The 21,100-nt window shown below is 38.0% G+C and overlaps 1 protein-coding gene across 3 annotated transcripts in view; it reads left to right on the forward strand.

Moving 5' to 3' along the window:
• Positions 1-11,560, forward strand: part of LOC110458006 (WASH complex subunit 2A-like) — a 37,600-nt gene extending 26,040 nt beyond the window's left edge. For 2 of the 3 annotated variants that reach the window (XM_021509529.1, XM_021509530.1), the window contains 6 exons: positions 790-966; positions 1,312-1,437; positions 1,744-2,410; positions 3,201-3,301; positions 3,533-3,731; positions 9,045-11,560. In XM_021509529.1, the coding sequence (XP_021365204.1) occupies positions 790-966; positions 1,312-1,437; positions 1,744-2,410; positions 3,201-3,301; positions 3,533-3,731; positions 9,045-9,178 (1,404 nt within the window). In that variant the 3' untranslated portion in view covers positions 9,179-11,560. The remainder of the gene's footprint in view (positions 1-789; positions 967-1,311; positions 1,438-1,743; positions 2,411-3,200; positions 3,302-3,532; positions 3,732-9,044) is intronic. The other variant, XM_021509531.1, reaches the window with a different exon arrangement.
• The last annotated feature ends 9,540 nt before the right edge of the window (positions 11,561-21,100 follow it).

Raw genomic sequence — 21,100 nt, forward strand, 5'->3', positions numbered from 1 at the left:
TTCTATCCTGCCTAACGAGCTTTAACAACTTACAGCCTATTTTAAAACATTCAAAACATTTCAAATTTTAGAAGATTAGATTTTTTCTTGTAATAAATCCAATCCAAAAAAGGGAAAGAAGTAATTTCTCAAAAACTGCAGTTTATTTCATTAGGCTCTGTATCATTGAAAAAAAAATCGTATTTTAAAATTCATAGATTCCCATTAGATAAAAAATAATTTGGAAAGGAAAAAAATCAAAAATATTATTTTGTTTTTCAAATTTGAAGATAAATAAAAAAACAAATTAAGATATCGACAAAAATTGAAGTTTCACTAACACTTTCTTGTTTGTGAAGCTGTCTTGAAGGAATCAGGCACAGAGTTCTACATTTTTGATTTTATAGAGTTTTATGATAATTGCTGCAATACAATATCAATCCCACTTCAAATAGATAATTGTCACTGAATTGGTTTTCAATAAAAGATTATATAATTATGTATTCATGAAAGAACTAAAGGATGAATATAACAACAAATTATTATGGAATATGATGTAAACATAATAAAATTTCAAGATATCAAAATGGCTGAACTTCAAACAGAACATTGTTCTGTTGCTGAAAGAACACCATGCTTTTCCTTTTTAATGGTTGTGTAGTTAGCAGATTTTCATTTAAAAAGAAACCTTTTTCTTGTATCAAATTCTTTATATGTTAATCTGTAGTGTGTTGTGTGTGGCTTGTACTCTCTGGTTTGTGTTGTGGTTGCCTGGCTTTTTACTGACTGTAGTGATGCTTTGTTTCTTAGCCCTCAGCATCTGTACCTAAAAAGGCAACTTCTAACAAGGGGAGCGAACTCCCATCTCCAACCAAGGAGACAGAACCCCCGTCTCCCACCAAAGGGTTTGCCCCTTCTTCACCCACCAAGGGGCCAGAGAAAGGGTTTCCTACCAAAGGGCCCGCTGGTAAAATAGGGAAACTAAAGGTATTGCCCTGTAAAACAGTCTATATAATGTATGAATGTAGCCTATATGTTGGTGTCCTATTTATCAAAATACAACAATCTAATAACAGACAGTTTCACAAATCGCTTAATTGTGGTCATTTTAAGATTTTTCTTTCAGCAATGATTAAGGGAGATTTAAGAATATTCAATAAGGAAAACTCATAAATAAAATGTTTGTTATAGCCAGAAGTGTTTGCAGATAGAATTATCCTGTTGAATCTTAGACATAAAAAGAGATATATTTTTCAAGCAATTTTTTATCCTATAACAGTTTTAGTATCGTTACTGATCAGAAGATGAATTACACATACTGTTATATTACAGATGAACATAGGGATCAACCCCGCTGCTCTACTACCTGGGGCGGCCCCACCTGTGAAGGAGCCAGAACCGGTCGCTATAGGATTTGACCAGCCCGCTGAGGTCAAAACCCTACACAGCGCCTCAAAGGTACGAAACAGAAACATGTAACCACCAGCAGACAACTTTTATACATGATCAATTGCTCATTCTTCGAATCCTCATCAAAGATAACTTTTCATGAATGCATTTTCTAGTATCAAGACAAAATACTTTATTGAAGACACCAAAAATTATTAGATAAATTAATCAAAATACACTCAATAGTACATTTGGAGGTCGGAGCCAGAATGGTGACCTTATTACTGACATATACATTTGCAAATGTAATTGCATTTATAGTTGAGAATATTTTCTCTCAGTATTATGATGGAGGGTATATTGTGTATTTTCCAGGACCGTGCAAGAATACAGACGAAACGCCGCCCACCCAGTCGCATGGCTCGTCAATCAAAGGGAGATAGTAGCACCAGTGATTTATTTAGCCCTTCATCGCCACCTGGTGATGATGTTCCCAAAGAGATGCCAAAACCAGTTGTGAATAATCGAGTGCCGCAACCAACCTCCGATCTTTTTGGTAACGATGATTTGCTGGATGGTGGCTCTACGACACCTGTCAAGTCAGCTCCTATTGTCCAAGAAAATCACCTATTCTCAGGTGGAGCTTTCTCCTCAGGTGCTAAAGTTACAAAATCAAAAAAAGGGGTGGACGATGATTTGTTTGGAAGTCCGACTAAATCGGTTGTGAAGTCAGCGACTAGTGACGATGTATTTGATGTGTCATCTAAAAAGCCTAGTACACTAATGAACAACGATGAGGAGGAGGATTTGTTTGCTCCTAAATCTTCTAAAAGGTCTACTAAAGTTACTGATGAGGACGATATATTTTCTACGTCACAGCCAAAAGTGTCAAAACAGTTGCTAAATGACGATAACTTATTCCCTTCAAAGTCAGGAACAAAGAATGATAACTCTAAGGCGCTGCCACCTAGTGAGAAATCTACAAACGGTACTCAGAATGATGATGATATATTTGGGGGTGTAGGCACACCCAAGAAAACAGGTACGGTATTTTATTTGTACTTCTTTACCCAGTAGGTTTAGGTTAGATTCTGTTTTCCAGGCAAGAATGAGAAAAAAAAACCAGATGTATATATTTTCTCTGTAGTTTATTCCATTTAAGGCCGACAGTCCAAATTAATCAACTTCAGTTGAAATAAAATAAAATGTTCAGAATGCTTTTGAGATGATCCCTTCTATTGACCATCTTGTCTGGCCATCATATCCAAGGAAATACTTTAGCGGGGCAGAGGTATGGTGAGCCTGGCTCATTTTGTGTCAGTTTAACACCTGACCCTAACTTTTCGCTCTTTCAATGAATTATCAATTTTAACAATTATAGATTACTTCTGTAGGAAAGATAAATTCATCAAAACTTGAGTGTATAGCGCCTATTATATAGTCTTCACTTCAAAATCCCTAATTGATTTTATTGATTACAACTGTAAATACCAATTGTACAGTAGTTTTTAGTATCATGTAGTTGTATAAATAGTTGTATAATCTATTCATTTTATTAAGATTCCAGGAGTGAGGTGTGGGGTGTGTGGAGTGATAAATATGTAATGTAAACAAGACCTCCTCAATGATGCTATTTCCTTTGTGACCAACAGGACTTAGGTCCTTCCTCTATATGACTGAGGAATGATTTACGTAGAATATCTTTCTGTAAATGAAGGAAGTTCACTCAATTAATTTACATTACTTGTTCGTTTTGAAACATGATATTTTCCTGTTGTCTATTTCAGATATGAAATTTGAGGTTTCTGATTTTCCCCTGTTGTCTATTTCAGAAGCAAAGCCTGTACTTGAAAAAGACAAAATGAACAATGATGATATATTTGCTGGAGCCACGGACACTGTGAAAAAAGTAGAAAAACCCAATCAGGATGAGGTTAGTTTTACAGACTTGTAACTTAGGTAGAATAATGGCCGTGCAAGCCTAGGTAGGTAAAGACAGGTTTCTAGGGTAAGAAAGGGGTGCAAGACATTTCTTTCTTACTCCTCGAACTGCTCAGCATGACATGCCGTCAAGAATTTGAAAAAGTCTGATGCCACAATGCGGAAATAAAGGAGTCTTATAATAAAAAAGAAAACACAACTAAATTCCACAATTCATTTCCAGGACGAAGACTTGTTTGGAAAGCCAATGGAAAAGAAGAAACGGCAAGTGAAACGAGCCCCAAAGACGAAAGATGAAGATTTATTTAATGACAACACAGACATTTTTGCTGACGTCCCTGCATCTAAACCCAAGGAGAAGAAGAAGAAAAAGACGACAACTGGAGGCTCAAAGAGCTTATTTAAAGACACGGATGGTTTAGGTATGTGTAGGGATATCATCGTATAAGACCCGGATGGTTAAGGTATGTGTAGGGATATCATGATATAAGACACGGATAGTTTAGGTATGTGTAGGGATATCATCGTATAAGACCCGGATGGTTAAGGTATGTGTAGGGATGTCATGGTATAAGACACGGATAGTTTAGGTATGTGTAGGGATATCATGGTATAAGACTCGGATGGTTTAGGTATGTGTAGGGATAACATCGTATAAGACACGGAGGGTTTAGGTATGTGTAGGGATACCATGGTATAAGACACGGAGGGTTTAGGTATGTGTAGGGATATCATTGTATAAGACACGGATGGTTAAGGTATGTGTAGGGATATCATGATATAAGACACGGATAGTTTAGGTATGTGTAGGGATATCATCGTATAAGAGACGGAGGGTTTAGGTATGTGTAGGGATATCATCGTATAAGAGACGGAGGGTTTAGGTATGTGTAGGGATATCATGGTATAAGACACTGATGGTTTAGGTATGTGTAGGAATATTGTCGTATAAGACACGGATGGTTTAGGTATGTGTAGGGATATCATCGTATAAGACACGGATGGTTTAGGTATGTGTAGGGATATCATCGTATAAGACACGGATGGTTTAGGTATGTGTAGGGATATCATCGTATAAGACACGGATGGTTTAGGTATGTGTAGGGATATCATCGTATAAGACACGGATGGTTTAGGTATGTGTAGGGATATCATCGTATAAGACACGGATGGTTTAGGTATGTGTAGGGATATCATCGTATAAGACACGGATGGTTTAGGTATGTGTAGGGATATCATCGTATAAGACACGGATGGTTTAGGTATGTGTAGGGATATCATCGTATAAGACACGGATGGTTTAGGTATGTGTAGGGATATCATCGTATAAGACACGGATGGTTTAGGTATGTGTAGGGATATCATCGTATAAGACACGGATGGTTTAGGTATGTGTAGGGATATCATCGTATAAGACACGGATGGTTTAGGTATGTGTAGGGATATCATCGTATAAGACACGGATGGTTTAGGTATGTGTAGGGATATCATCGTATAAGACACGGATGGTTTAGGTATGTGTAGGGATATCATCGTATAAGACACGGATGGTTTAGGTATGTGTAGGGATATCATCGTATAAGACACGGATGGTTTAGGTATGTGTAGGGATATCATCGTATAAGACACGGATGGTTTAGGTATGTGTAGGGATATCATCGTATAAGACACGGATGGTTTAGGTATGTGTAGGGATATCATCGTATAAGACACGGATGGTTTAGGTATGTGTAGGGATATCATCGTATAAGACACGGATGGTTTAGGTATGTGTAGGGATATCATCGTATAAGACACGGATGGTTTAGGTATGTGTAGGGATATCATCGTATAAGACACGGATGGTTTAGGTATGTGTAGGGATATCATCGTATAAGACACGGATGGTTTAGGTATGTGTAGGGATATCATCGTATAAGACACGGATGGTTTAGGTATGTGTAGGGATATCATCGTATAAGACACGGATGGTTTAGGTATGTGTAGGGATATCATCGTATAAGACACGGATGGTTTAGGTATGTGTAGGGATATCATCGTATAAGACACGGATGGTTTAGGTATGTGTAGGGATATCATCGTATAAGACACGGATGGTTTAGGTATGTGTAGGGATATCATCGTATAAGACACGGATGGTTTAGGTATGTGTAGGGATATCATCGTATAAGACACGGATGGTTTAGGTATGTGTAGGGATATCATCGTATAAGACACGGATGGTTTAGGTATGTGTAGGGATATCATCGTATAAGACACGGATGGTTTAGGTATGTGTAGGGATATCATCGTATAAGACACGGATGGTTTAGGTATGTGTAGGGATATCATCGTATAAGACACGGATGGTTTAGGTATGTGTAGGGATATCATCGTATAAGACACGGATGGTTTAGGTATGTGTAGGGATATCATCGTATAAGACACGGATGGTTTAGGTATGTGTAGGGATATCATCGTATAAGACACGGATGGTTTAGGTATGTGTAGGGATATCATCGTATAAGACACGGATGGTTTAGGTATGTGTAGGGATATCATCGTATAAGACACGGATGGTTTAGGTATGTGTAGGGATATCATCGTATAAGACACGGATGGTTTAGGTATGTGTAGGGATATCATCGTATAAGACACGGATGGTTTAGGTATGTGTAGGGATATCATCGTATAAGACACGGATGGTTTAGGTATGTGTAGGGATATCATCGTATAAGACACGGATGGTTTAGGTATGTGTAGGGATATCATCGTATAAGACACGGATGGTTTAGGTATGTGTAGGGATATCATCGTATAAGACACGGATGGTTTAGGTATGTGTAGGGATATCATCGTATAAGACACGGATGGTTTAGGTATGTGTAGGGATATCATCGTATAAGACACGGATGGTTTAGGTATGTGTAGGGATATCATCGTATAAGACACGGATGGTTTAGGTATGTGTAGGGATATCATCGTATAAGACACGGATGGTTTAGGTATGTGTAGGGATATCATCGTATAAGACACGGATGGTTTAGGTATGTGTAGGGATATCATCGTATAAGACACGGATGGTTTAGGTATGTGTAGGGATATCATCGTATAAGACACGGATGGTTTAGGTATGTGTAGGGATATCATCGTATAAGACACGGATGGTTTAGGTATGTGTAGGGATATCATCGTATAAGACACGGATGGTTTAGGTATGTGTAGGGATATCATCGTATAAGACACGGATGGTTTAGGTATGTGTAGGGATATCATCGTATAAGACACGGATGGTTTAGGTATGTGTAGGGATATCATCGTATAAGACACGGATGGTTTAGGTATGTGTAGGGATATCATCGTATAAGACACGGATGGTTTAGGTATGTGTAGGGATATCATCGTATAAGACACGGATGGTTTAGGTATGTGTAGGGATATCATCGTATAAGACACGGATGGTTTAGGTATGTGTAGGGATATCATCGTATAAGACACGGATGGTTTAGGTATGTGTAGGGATATCATCGTATAAGACACGGATGGTTTAGGTATGTGTAGGGATATCATCGTATAAGACACGGATGGTTTAGGTATGTGTAGGGATATCATCGTATAAGACACGGATGGTTTAGGTATGTGTAGGGATATCATCGTATAAGACACGGATGGTTTAGGTATGTGTAGGGATATCATCGTATAAGACACGGATGGTTTAGGTATGTGTAGGGATATCATCGTATAAGACACGGATGGTTTAGGTATGTGTAGGGATATCATCGTATAAGACACGGATGGTTTAGGTATGTGTAGGGATATCATCGTATAAGACACGGATGGTTTAGGTATGTGTAGGGATATCATCGTATAAGACACGGATGGTTTAGGTATGTGTAGGGATATCATCGTATAAGACACGGATGGTTTAGGTATGTGTAGGGATATCATCGTATAAGACACGGATGGTTTAGGTATGTGTAGGGATATCATCGTATAAGACACGGATGGTTTAGGTATGTGTAGGGATATCATCGTATAAGACACGGATGGTTTAGGTATGTGTAGGGATATCATCGTATAAGACACGGATGGTTTAGGTATGTGTAGGGATATCATCGTATAAGACACGGATGGTTTAGGTATGTGTAGGGATATCATCGTATAAGACACGGATGGTTTAGGTATGTGTAGGGATATCATCGTATAAGACACGGATGGTTTAGGTATGTGTAGGGATATCATCGTATAAGACACGGATGGTTTAGGTATGTGTAGGGATATCATCGTATAAGACACGGATGGTTTAGGTATGTGTAGGGATATCATCGTATAAGACACGGATGGTTTAGGTATGTGTAGGGATATCATCGTATAAGACACGGATGGTTTAGGTATGTGTAGGGATATCATCGTATAAGACACGGATGGTTTAGGTATGTGTAGGGATATCATCGTATAAGACACGGATGGTTTAGGTATGTGTAGGGATATCATCGTATAAGACACGGATGGTTTAGGTATGTGTAGGGATATCATCGTATAAGACACGGATGGTTTAGGTATGTGTAGGGATATCATCGTATAAGACACGGATGGTTTAGGTATGTGTAGGGATATCATCGTATAAGACACGGATGGTTTAGGTATGTGTAGGGATATCATCGTATAAGACACGGATGGTTTAGGTATGTGTAGGGATATCATCGTATAAGACACGGATGGTTTAGGTATGTGTAGGGATATCATCGTATAAGACACGGATGGTTTAGGTATGTGTAGGGATATCATCGTATAAGACACGGATGGTTTAGGTATGTGTAGGGATATCATCGTATAAGACACGGATGGTTTAGGTATGTGTAGGGATATCATCGTATAAGACACGGATGGTTTAGGTATGTGTAGGGATATCATCGTATAAGACACGGATGGTTTAGGTATGTGTAGGGATATCATCGTATAAGACACGGATGGTTTAGGTATGTGTAGGGATATCATGGTATAAGACACGGATGGTTTAGGTATGTGTAGGGATATCATCGTATAAGACACGGATGGTTTAGGTATGTGTAGGGATATCATCGTATAACTAGACACCGATGGTTTAGGTATGTGTAGGGATATCATCGAAAAAGACATGGTTACTTAAACCTCTTGTCAGACACATATTATACTGGGAAATATTGCCTTTTTCGCCCTCCATAATGAGGTTGAATTTATCATTACAGCCAACCTTAGTCAACAACATAATATACATAGTAATAAAATGTGAAGGACGAATTTAACACTGGGCAAATATGGATTATACCGGCAAAGGGTGAAAGTTTCCTGGTAAAGAGTAATTGTAACTTTTATACATTGTACAAGCATGGAACAAATTATTGTGAATCGGTTATTACAAAAGGTGTTCCAATGGTACTAATGTACATGTGTTTCCATTACACAGCCCCGAGATAAATCTACCAAAAATGCTGTAATAAACTCCCCACAGCCAGAACTACGGTACTGTTCAATCAGGGACAAATCATGTTGTCATGTCATATTCTAACTATGACGGAAATTCACAGATGATTTATGGTCATTTAGATTTGTCTGTGTGAAATATCCATTTTAGTATTTGGCTGCAAAATAAACATCCCAATTTGAAATCAAATGTAGATTCTTTTATTCTTCCCTATTGAAGTTATTCATGAACAAAAACACTGATTTACAAGCCAAATTGATCATCAATACATACTTGTTCTCCCTTGTTGCAGACGACATCTTTGCCAGTGCTCCACCCAAAACCAAGACAACCAAGAAGGAGAAAGCCAAGAAAACCGCTCCAGCCGCTGAGAAAAAGACTGGTGCGGATTCAAATGATATTTTTGATGATCCCCTCGGCAACTAATTAAACAAGATGGCCACCTCTTTAAACACGTAGCCTTGAACTGATGATGTTGTGGTGACCTCTAGGATAACCATGTGGTCACCTTGGTGAAGAATATGACTAGGAAGAAATGACCTTCATCTTTATTGTGTGACCTTGATGGTAAAACATTCTCCAAAGAGTGACCTTGGCAAGAAAGTTATGACCTTCATCTTGGATATTTTACCTTGATGATGAAACAATTGCTTAGCAATTACCTTGACCAGGAATCCATGACTATCTTGTGTGCTGAACATTGCTTAAGGAATAACTTTGATTGTTTTGGGGGTTATACGGTATATACCGAAAAATCTGTATGGACTTTGCATAAAGCCCACATATATAACGAAAGAAGTCATAGTTATTCCTTATAATTAAATTCAGAAAGACAGACAGCACTACTTTGTCTATAGTTAATGAGTATTTATTTATTTATGATAAAAACAAAATTCCCACAAAACACAGCATTGTGGTGTAGTATCATTGCTGAGCCACTCAATTAATCAGAAATTAGAATTACAAACACAGTGCCAAACATTGCAGTATACAATGTCATCTGTTTTTGTGTTTATGTGTACAGGGAAAACTTCTGAATTCAAACCGAGAAATATATGTGATTTAAAATGATTTTTTGTGACTTTTCTCGATCAGCAAAATTAATACAATTACACTAGAATGAAATGTATTTTTGATCGTAGTTTTTCGAGGGTACGAAAGGAAACAGATATATTATATTACTTGGCCTGATAAAACATTTTTAAATACTGTAATGTACCTGATATCTTATTTACACCCCATCTACAAAGGAGCTTGGGTTATTCTGTTTTTCGTCCCATCCTTCTGTCTATCTGTCTGTTAGTGATTGTCTCCACTCCAGAGAGCTCATGATATTATTTTATCAAACTTGATGCAACGTTTCAGGACGTTGAATGTGGTTCTCTTACAACTGGTCATAAAAGCGTTCCCAAAGCACTTGGTTTTCTACAGTGTATGTTTAAATTACACAAAAGAGTGAGTTTCAAAGTACTCTATTCAAGGTCAAGGTCACTGTTTCTTAAAATAAAATCTTTGCCATCACTCTAGAAAGCTTATTTCAGATTGCAGTTTAGTATATCAATATCTTGACTGATTTTTAGAAAGCTTATTTCAGAACGCAATTAAGTATTTCAATATCTTAACTGAATTTTAGAAAGCTTTTATCAGATTGCAGTTAAGTATCAGGTATATCAATATCTTGACAGAATTTTAGAAAGCTTTTATCAGATTGTAAGTATTTCAGTATCTTCACAGAATACATATTTACCAATGTATTACGTGGACCAGATTCAGGTCAGATTTGAATGGATATAAGTAAGTATTACCAGTCATCAACATTATACTTAGTGCAATAATGGACTTTAAACATCACAGCATTTGTGACATTAACTACACATTTATAATTCATGGGTTACCTGATTTTCACCACTGGTACCATTTACCTACCTGTGGGCATTAACAATTATACATCACACAAGTTATTGTGTATTGTTGTTACCTAAACAGGATGGCAGAGAAATTGTGTAAGCGTTCCTCACTTCCTTTTGTTGAAAATGTAAGGTTTTATAAAGAAAGTAAGAAAGTATGTACCAGTGTTCTGACTTCAGATATGAATTGATATGTTGTTAAATACTTCATCCTGTTTTGTATATATGTAGAAACCCATTCCCTCCAATGTACAATGTCCTGCCTGAGTATATAATACTGACATTCCTTGTGTAATACCGGTACCACACACACAGAGTGTACCTTGTGTTATACCGGTACCACACACATACAGTGTCACTTATGTAATACAGGTACCACACACACACAGTGTACCTTGTGTAATAACAGTACCACACATACGGTGTACCTTGTGTAATACCGGTACCACACACATACGGTGTACCTTGTGTAATAACGGTACCACACACAGTGTACCTTGTGTAATACCGGTACCACACACACACAGTGTACCTTGTGTTATACCGGTACCACACACATACAGTGTAACTTATGTAATACAGGTACCACACACACACAGTGTACCTTGTGTAATACCGGTACCACACATACGGTGTACCTTGTGTAATACCGGTACCATACACACACAGTGTACCTTGTGTAATACCGGTACCACAGACAGTGTACCTTGTGTAATACCGGTACCACGCACACAGTGTACCTTGTGTATTACCGGTACCATACACACACAGTGTACCTTGTGTAATACCGGTACACATTGTTATCACACATTTACAGTGTACCTTGTGTAATACCGGTACACATTGTTATCGCACACACACAGTGTACCTTGTGTAATACCGGCACACATTGTTATCACACATTTACAATGTACCTTGTGTAATTCCGGTACACATTGTTATCACACAGGTACGGTTTGCCTTGTGTAATAACGGTACCACACACACACAGTGTACCTTGTGTAATACAGGTCCCTCACACACACACAGTGTACCTTGTGTAATACCGGCACACATTGTTATCACACATTTACAATGTACCTTGTGTAATACCGGTACACATTGTTCTCACACATGTACAGTGTACCTTGTGTAATACCGGTACACATTGTTATCACACATTTACAATGTACCTTGTGTAATACCGGTACACATTGTTATCACACATGTACGGTGTACCTTGTGTAATACCGGTACACATTGTTATCACATATGTAGTGTACCTTGTGTAATATCGGTACACATTTTTATAGGCGTGTGTCAATACATGGTTATAATATATATATATCTTTATTGCATAGAAATAAATGTATTTTGATTGGATAAAACTTTGTAGTTAATTCTAATGTTAACTGAATGTGTATTCAGAGACCAAAATGAGACCACATTTTGACTTCTGAATACAGATATGATCCCAGTAATGGTTCCTCTCTACAGGTTTGGTTCCTAAAGGGTGCATGTCTCTCAATACAGGTTTTACTGCTGGAAACCACTGATAGTTCCCAAGGTATTTCTTTATTAGCGAAAAAGTCATTGACAAATTCAAGTTACTTGCTTCCTGACCAAGATAAGGTTACTTTATAGCCCACCATCATTTGATTGTTGGCTGTCCAAATTGTTCTTTGTCCATGTTCCATTGTCAAGTCAGAACACCTGTCCTGAGAGAACATTTCTTGAGACTCATGAACACCTGCTTTTGAGAGAATACCTGTCATGAGAAGAACACCTGTCTTGAGAGAGAACACCTGTTCTGAGAGAACACCTGTCAAATGAAAACACCTGTTTTGAGAGAGAGAACACCTGCCAAATGAAAACACCTGTTTTGAGAAGGAACACCTGTCCTGAGAGAACATCTCTTAAGAGACCACCTGTCCCGAGAGGGCACTTGTACTGAGAGAATACTTGTCCTGAGAAAACACCTGCTTTTGAGAAAACACCTGTTTTTGAGAGAACACCTGATTTGAGAAGAACACCTGTTCTGTGAGAATACCTGTCCTGATAGAATATCTATCCAGAGAAAACACCTGCTTTTGAGAGAACACCTGTCTTTGGAATACACATGTTCTGAGAGAACACCTGTTTTTGAGAGAACACCTGTCCTGAGAGAACACCTGTTTTTGAGAGAGAGAGAACTCCTGCTGTGACAACCTTTGGATGTTAAATTTCAAGTAGGAAAACCACATGGAATTCAAATACACATTAAAATATCAATATTGTATCCTAAAGAAAATTATGAATAACAAGAGTATTGCAGGGAATACAATTTGATGTGATATAGAAGAACCAAGTTATGTAACATTTAATATTTTTTTATTACACCAAAACAAATCCTTATTTTTGTAGAATATTCAATGAATGGTTTTGTTATTAATTATAAAACGAACTAAATTAACAGTACAGAGTTATCCTTCCTGGGACCAACCAGTATCCTTGGTCAGGTCTTGCGACATATCATGTGACTGAGAAAGTTCTGATATGTCATGTGACTGAGAAAGTTCTGATATGTCATGTGACCTAGGAACGTCCTGTGATAGAGATGAGTCATGTGACCCCTGACGTAGATCCTCTCGCTGAAGCCTGAGGTGTACTCTCTCCATGGCCTTGGAATGTGAAGCCACATCATGTGACACAGACACGTTTCCTTCGGTATGTGAATCCACATCCATGGCAGTAGTATGTGAAACACTGACACTTGAATCACCTCCAGAAGTTTGTGAAGCACCGGGACTGTCCATTAGATGAGACACATTTCCTGAAGTCTCAAAACCTAACAGAGAGCTACTTTTGTCCAGCTGCCATAGTAGCATTGACCTACTTTTATCTAGGTCACAAGACAACAGTGACCTAGTCTTTTCAATGTCACTTGAATGTTGTACAGATTCTTGTGATGTTTCATCATCTTCTTCATTTGTTTCTAATTTCTTTTGACTAATCCGTTTTTCTCTCTGTCGTTCATTTTTCCACCATATTTTGACCTTGGCAGCAGTGACCTTGGGCCTTTCTAAGCGCACATGACCTTTATTGAGTTCGTCTGCGAAGTTTTTAAGTTTTGCGTTTGTGGGATTCTTACATTGTTTGTACCACTTCCTCATCTGAGGCACCTCGTGTTCTGGGTGGAAGGTCATTCGAGTGTCCCTAGGACTGGACTTGTCTTCTGAGAAACCTGGAACAAAGGGTAATCTTAGTATAACAACAGCTCTATAACAGTATTGTTTTATTTACTTTGTTACACGTTTCTACAATATTGACTGCTTTTTCAATGTTATTTCATGTTCCAGTACATGAACAAATGATGATGATATTCAGGACAAAGGCCATATCAGGGCACACAGTTTACAACATGGTTCTTTATAATAAATATGTTTTACTGTTGAACATTGGCAGATTTTTATTCAAGCAAAATATCTGGGCAGGAAATATATCTTCCTTTTCACATTAAAATATTTCTTAATTGGATTAATGCAAAATAATGAAAATTATATTAAAACGTGGTCAGATGACGTTGTGCACTTGTCTTCCACCAAGGCGCCCAGGTTTTGAGGCTCTGTTTGGCCATGAGAAGGTATTGGTTCACCTTCCCTACCATGTGGGTTTTCTCTGGGTATTCCACTTTTCTCCCACATTAAGACTCGTTGTCCACTACCATCCTGGCCAACAGGAGTGGCTAATATACGGGTTTGTTGACCGAACCTGTTTTATTATTGTTGTTACAAATATAGTTTACCTCTGACATGTTGGATCTTAATTTTGTACCAATCCCCAAACTCACGGCACTTCTCTGCACTCAGCTTGCTCTCATACTTCCAGTTGGCTATGTAGGAGATTGTTGACTAAGAGAAAAGAAGATGTACACTTAAAATATCTAGTGAGTGAGGAATGTTAATGTGAAGAAACATGTAGTGGTTCTGTGAGAAAAAAGGTTTCAAATTTATCACCGTACATTTTGGAATTTTTTTTCTTCTAATTTCAGCTGTTAAATTTCATCTTTTAATTTTTTGTAACTTTGTTTAGACCTAGTAGCTTCAACTCAATTGGCATCACAGAGGTCTGAAACTTTGATGTTCTGACCATGATCTGAAAATTCACAAGGTACAAAAATTCATGAGTTTTGAAGCATTTGTGAAAAAAGTGAAATAGAAACCTTTGTGAATATTAGCAACTTTTCAAAAGTCCTATCAAAAGTCCGATCTACACAGGTTTCTTACATGTAAAAAGACACAGTAAAACACTCAATTAAAATTGTACCTGAGTCAGTGGACATTCCTTGGCTAGAGCAGACTGACTGGATTCCCTAAGTAGGGAAAGGACGGCACACCTTACAGAATGGTCAGTCCAGGTATCGGGCACGGTGAACCCAGAGGAACTGTAAATACAGGAACAAGTAAAGTTGTGCTGGAATAAGAAGAATGCTTATATAGATGAAACTTAATTACAGTAGACAGACCTGGCCCCGTATTCAGGAAACCATTCTCATGCTCAAGCATGGATTATGTGATCATGCCAACTTTCTCGTAACTCACTTAAATTAGGTGTCACAATCACAGAGTCAATTGTTATCAATGTAAACTGTAACAGTTTATAGTCTATCCAATTTTTACATAATTTTGACAAAATGTGATTTAATTTATCTAAATTTATCTCCTTAACAAGATAAATATTATGTTTGAGCACTGAATGTGAGTTTGAGCATGAGAACGGTGTCATGAATACAGGCCCAGGATTTGACCTGTGACTAATTTGATCTGCCTGTTAACTCATTCACCCCTACATGTTTATATTGGACTTGCCCAGTCTTTGATTTGGTAAGACTCAAATGTGACTTTAGGGGTGAATGGGTTAATAAGCAAATCGACCCAGCTGAGATCTTCTATATTCTTCCTTCCATTAACAAATCCTTTACAAACATATAATCTAATGTGAATATAACTAATTCGGCACCAAACTTAAGAGGAGCAGAAAAAGTTAACTACCAGTTGGAAATTTCAAATTAAAGACTGTCCAGGAGTTCTTAACCCTGCTACATTGATAATCTTCCGACCTTCCCATTGGTGAGTCCTGGATTATCTGTTAAGGAAACTTGAGATTTGAGCTTTATTTAATAGATATAAGCTTGATCATCTCAATTTTTGTTGAAAAATTCTTTTACGTTTCTTTCTAAAGTGAAGTAAAAATAAAAAAATAAAAAAAAATAAAAAAGTTTACGTACAGATTTTCAAGGTTTCTAAACCAGAATTTCCTTTGAATTTTGATTTGGATATATCTATTGCGATGGTAAGAAGCACTTCCATTGACCATCAGGTAGCTCAGTGTTGACCATCAGGTAGCTCAGTGTTGGCTTGAGTGACAGAATCCATTGACCATCAGGTAGCTCAGTGTTGGCTCGAGGGACAGGATCCGTAGACCATCAGGTAGCTCAGTGTTGGCTCGAGGGACAGGATCCGTAGACCATCAGGTAGCTCAGTGTGGGCTCGAGTGACAGAATCCCTTGACCATCAGGTAGATCAGTGTTGGCTCGAGGGACAGAATCCATTGATCATCAGGTAGCTAAGTGTTGGCTCGAGGGACAGAATCCATTGACCATCAGGGAGCTCAGTGTTGGCTCGAGTGACAGAATCCATTGTCCATCAGGTAGCTCAGTGTTGGCTCGACTGACAGAATCCATTGACCATCAGGTAGATCAGTGTTGGCTCCGGTGACAGAATCCATTGACCATCAGGGAGCTCAGTGTTGGCTCGAGTGACAGAATCCATTGACAATCAGGTAGCTCAGTGTTGGCTCGAGGGACAGAATCCATTGACCATCAGGTAGCTCAGTGTTGGCTCGAGTGACAGGATCCGTAGACCATCAGGTAGCTCAGTGTGGGCTCGAGTGACAGAATCCATTGACCATCAGGTAGCTCAGTGTTGGCTCGGGTGACAGGATCCGTAGACCATCAGGTAGCTCAGTGTTGGCTCGAGGGACAGAATCCATTGACCATCAGGTAGCTCAGTGTTGGCTCGAGTGACAGAATAACTATTCGAGGTCCAGGGTTTGAATCCTGGTCTAGTACCCCCACTAGTTTTTACGCTCAAAACAATTTTGTTGATTATGTTGTATTTATTTCGTCTGCATTATTTCTCATAAATGGCCCAAGTTATGGTTTGCTTTTCAGGAATCGTTTATCAGACCTATGAATAGTTACAGGTTTTGGCATAGGAACATGGATCCTTAATAGAGAATTTCCATAACTTGTGACAGTTGTTTATTATATTTTTTTGTCTCTCATAAGCCTCGTAACTTTTTGAAATTTGAAAATTAAGTGGCTCATAGAAAATATTATAAACAACAGTGACTGGTTATGAAGTTAATTTAGCATGTATTGTAATATCATCTGTAACTCTCATAATAACAAATATATCAAAACAACCATCAACACATTACAGACATTTGTAGGAGAGACAACTCTCAATGTGTACTTGTGTTTGAAGACAACCTGAACATGTTAAGGTAGCCAACTCTAGGTGGGTACTTTATAGGTTTGAAATTAACACTCAGTGTTAATCCAACATTTGAACGAGAGACAATCTTCAAATTAATGTCAGTCAGATATCTTTGGGGCTAACAACCCTCAATGTGTACTATGACTCTAAATGTGTACCTGATTTTTGTAGGGAGACAACCCTCAACATGTACCTGATTTTTGTAGGGGAGACAACCCTCAACATGTACATGATACTTGTAGGGGAGACAACCCTCAACATATACACGATACTTGTAGGGGAGACAACCCTCAATGTGTACCTGATATTTGCCAGGGGAGACAACCCTCAATTTGTATCAGATGTTTGCCAGGGGAGACAACCCTCAATGTGTACCTGATATTTGCCAGTGGAGACAACCCTCAATTTATAGCTGATATTTGCCAGGGAGACAAACCTCAATGCATACCCGATATTTGTATGGGAAACAACCTCGACGGGTACCTGATCTTTGTAGGGGGGACAACCATTATTATTATTTCTCATCAATTTTACAGCGTGTCTGATTGGTTTAAACGCATCACATGAAAGGATTATAAAACATTGAGTCTCCCTCATGCGATCCATTTTCCCTGTCGAGTATCCCTCTCGGAACCCCTCACATATTATCCGACAAGTTGTCTCTCTTTGTTAGACTCTCAATCACCTGATGCATTCCGGAAGGCACCATAAACATCAACAATGGCTGTGAACGGGAGATTCCACCTCCCAACAGCTGAAGAACATGAAGGGCTATTATTGTTGTTCAATTTGATGTAACATCAAAACACTGACAGTGATAGGTATTTGTAGTATATACATGCAGCCAGACCTAACGTTACATTGCCTAATGTTGATGTATTTTTGTTATATGTACATAGGACACAGATTCCACAGATGGAATTTCGGAATAATAAAACAGTTATTGCCCTGGTGAGAGACCTGAAGAGTTGTTCCCCCTCGATATATCATGTTTTCTGAGGGCGAATATGTACCTGATATTTGCCAGGGAAACAACCTTCTATGTGTACCTGATATTTGCAAGGGGATACAAACCTCAATGTGTACTCCATATTGGTAGAGGAGACAACCCTCAATTTATAGCTGATATTTGCTAGGGGAGACAACCCTCAATGTGTACCTGATATTTGCCAGGGAGATAACCCTCAATGCATACCCGATATTTGTATGGGAGACAAACTCGGTGTGTACCTGATCCTTGTAGGGGAGACAACCATTAATATGTACCTGATATTTGCCTGGGAGCCAACCCTCAATGTGTACCTGATATTTGTATGGGAGACAAACTTGATGTGTACCTGATCCTTGTAGCGGAGCCAACCATTAATATGTACCTGATATGTGTCTGGGAGCCAACCCTCAATGTGTACCCGATATTTGTATGGGAGACAAACTCGGTGTGTACCTGATCCTTGTAGGGGAGACAACCATTAATATGTACCTGATATGTGCCTGGGAGCCAACCCTCAATGTGTACCCGATATTTGTATGGGAGACAACCTCGATGTGTACCTGATCCTTGTAGGGGAGACAACCATTAATATGTACCTGCTATTTGCCTGGGAGCCAACCCTCAATGTGTACCCGATATTTGCCTGGGAGCCAACCCTTAATGTCCAACCGATATTTGCCTGGGAGCCAACCCTCAATGTGTACCTGATGCTTGTAGGGGAGACAACCCTCAATGTGTACCCAATATTTGCATTACTAATGGAACATTCTTGATACATAGTATTTATAGGGGAGAAGATAACCCTGATATTTGTAAGGGAGACAGCCCTAAATGTGAATGTGATATTTGTTAAAGGATGGAAGACAACAGTTAATATCATTATATGTAGCTGATACTTGTCAACCTAAACTTGCACTGGATGTTTGTTATTGATAAAATCCTTGATGACAGAACAGAAAACACAACATGTAAATATCTTAACCATGACAAGATTTTATTGCATATCAGAACAACAACTTTTGGCATTAATGATGAAACACCTGATTTCCAATAATTTACCATTAAACGATGAAAACATGAAATAAATACCATGTAAAATATCTGTTATATTAATAATCTCTTCGTGCACACTTCCGCGACGAACCATGGACAGGGTTCAACTACATATCAACTAATAAAAAGTATGCAATTAAATTGTTATCTAAAACATTAAATATTGCTACAATGTATAATTGCATGGCTTAATCATCATCAACTACCTATAAACATTGTGACAACTTGTACAAATTAACCATGACACCATCTTAATGATTGTACTACAGTTTTCTTCTCATCTTCAAATCGTCACACAGGACCTGAACATTGTGCAAAAGGGAATAAACCCACTCCTCGTCACTGACAGGTGGTGGGCGACTAAATCTCTATAACAACCCATCAACTACCATCTTATAAACATATGAAGCATTCTTTAAGAAGATAGACATTATACATACTATGTATATGCTACTGAAGTACAGTGTACTAAGGAATTCCACAAAGAATTCTATTCTATGTTTTGAGATATTATAAATCTTTCCGATATCTCACCAATGATGATTTGTTTGAGGTAAAGATAGTATTCTGAACACTTCACACCATATGACCCTAATAGTTCTTATTTTTATAAGAATATTGTGTCACGGTAAAATATAAATACACTCATAAACGTGGGGAAATATTATCTTAATGCAAATAATTTGCATTTGTTATCACATTTTGTTGACGGAGTTACAGAAAACAAGTTACATGTTTAAGATCAGAGGACAATCATAGCATTAGAATAAGTACTACTGCAATCATGACAACGACACAATTACCATGGCAACAGTATATTACTTGACATGTTTCCATGACAACACTTACTGGTCTCAACATAGTGAACTTGTTTCTGTGACATACTCTATCATTACATCAAAGTTTACAAACAAAACCTCTCCCGATTGGATAGCAACAATTAACACAGTCATTACAAAGTTTCACGTGTCTCCATTACCTTATCAAAGCTGGAATTGAGTTTTCTATATCACAACTTGAGATCTCTGAGATTTGTGATTGGATGGTTGTAAAAGCTGATATCCAATGGGGAGATTTTCCGTTCACATCGTAAGTATGGATAAACACATCCATTAGTCTAAGTGTTAAATTAATCACCTGTTAATCTAAACAACAGCAAAGATGTTTATAAAACTGTTCTCACCCATACAGTAATGTCAAGAGATTTAACTTTTTTCATAATCATTTAATATCCAAACTGAATTTCCTCATGCAAAAATATTTTAACCTTCTCTGTACATACAGATTGTCAAATAGAATATATATTGTAATGCTTATAGGTCACAAGACGCCGTTCAAAAATATGTCATCAGTGATTTAAAGCTCGAACTACAAAACTAATGCTGTTACAGGTCCAACTAATATTCAGGGGAGATAACTGCATAAACAGGGGAGATAATATCACTACTTGAGAGTTAGTAATGATAGCCATTATGTATGTTAACTAATTACCATCATGATTAACCTTTCTATCTCCAGGGTAAACATTAGACTTGAGATCCTTTCACCCCTAGAAATATAAAAGAACCCTATTTAACACCTAGTAATCCAGTTTTATATCAGCACTTATAAGTTTTGGGTTTCCGATCAGTTGCATCTCTATATCTACAATGTAACACTACTTTTGAAGAAGACGTTTTATGACAAATCAGTGTTTTGGATGGGTTTTGAAAGTGGGAGGGGTGAGAGGATCCGGAGGCAAAGTATATTTTGCATAACACTTTTCTATTGAAAGACAATGGGTTAGACCTTCTCCTGTTTATCATAAAAAGTCCTTATCTTACATAAAAATTCATCGATTCCTGTTTCACAGAACTCTTGAAAAAAGGTCACAGAACTA

Source organism: Mizuhopecten yessoensis, unplaced genomic scaffold (assembly GCF_002113885.1).
Source record: "Mizuhopecten yessoensis strain PY_sf001 unplaced genomic scaffold, ASM211388v2 scaffold9399, whole genome shotgun sequence".
Classification (NCBI taxonomy): domain Eukaryota; kingdom Metazoa; phylum Mollusca; class Bivalvia; order Pectinida; family Pectinidae; genus Mizuhopecten; species Mizuhopecten yessoensis.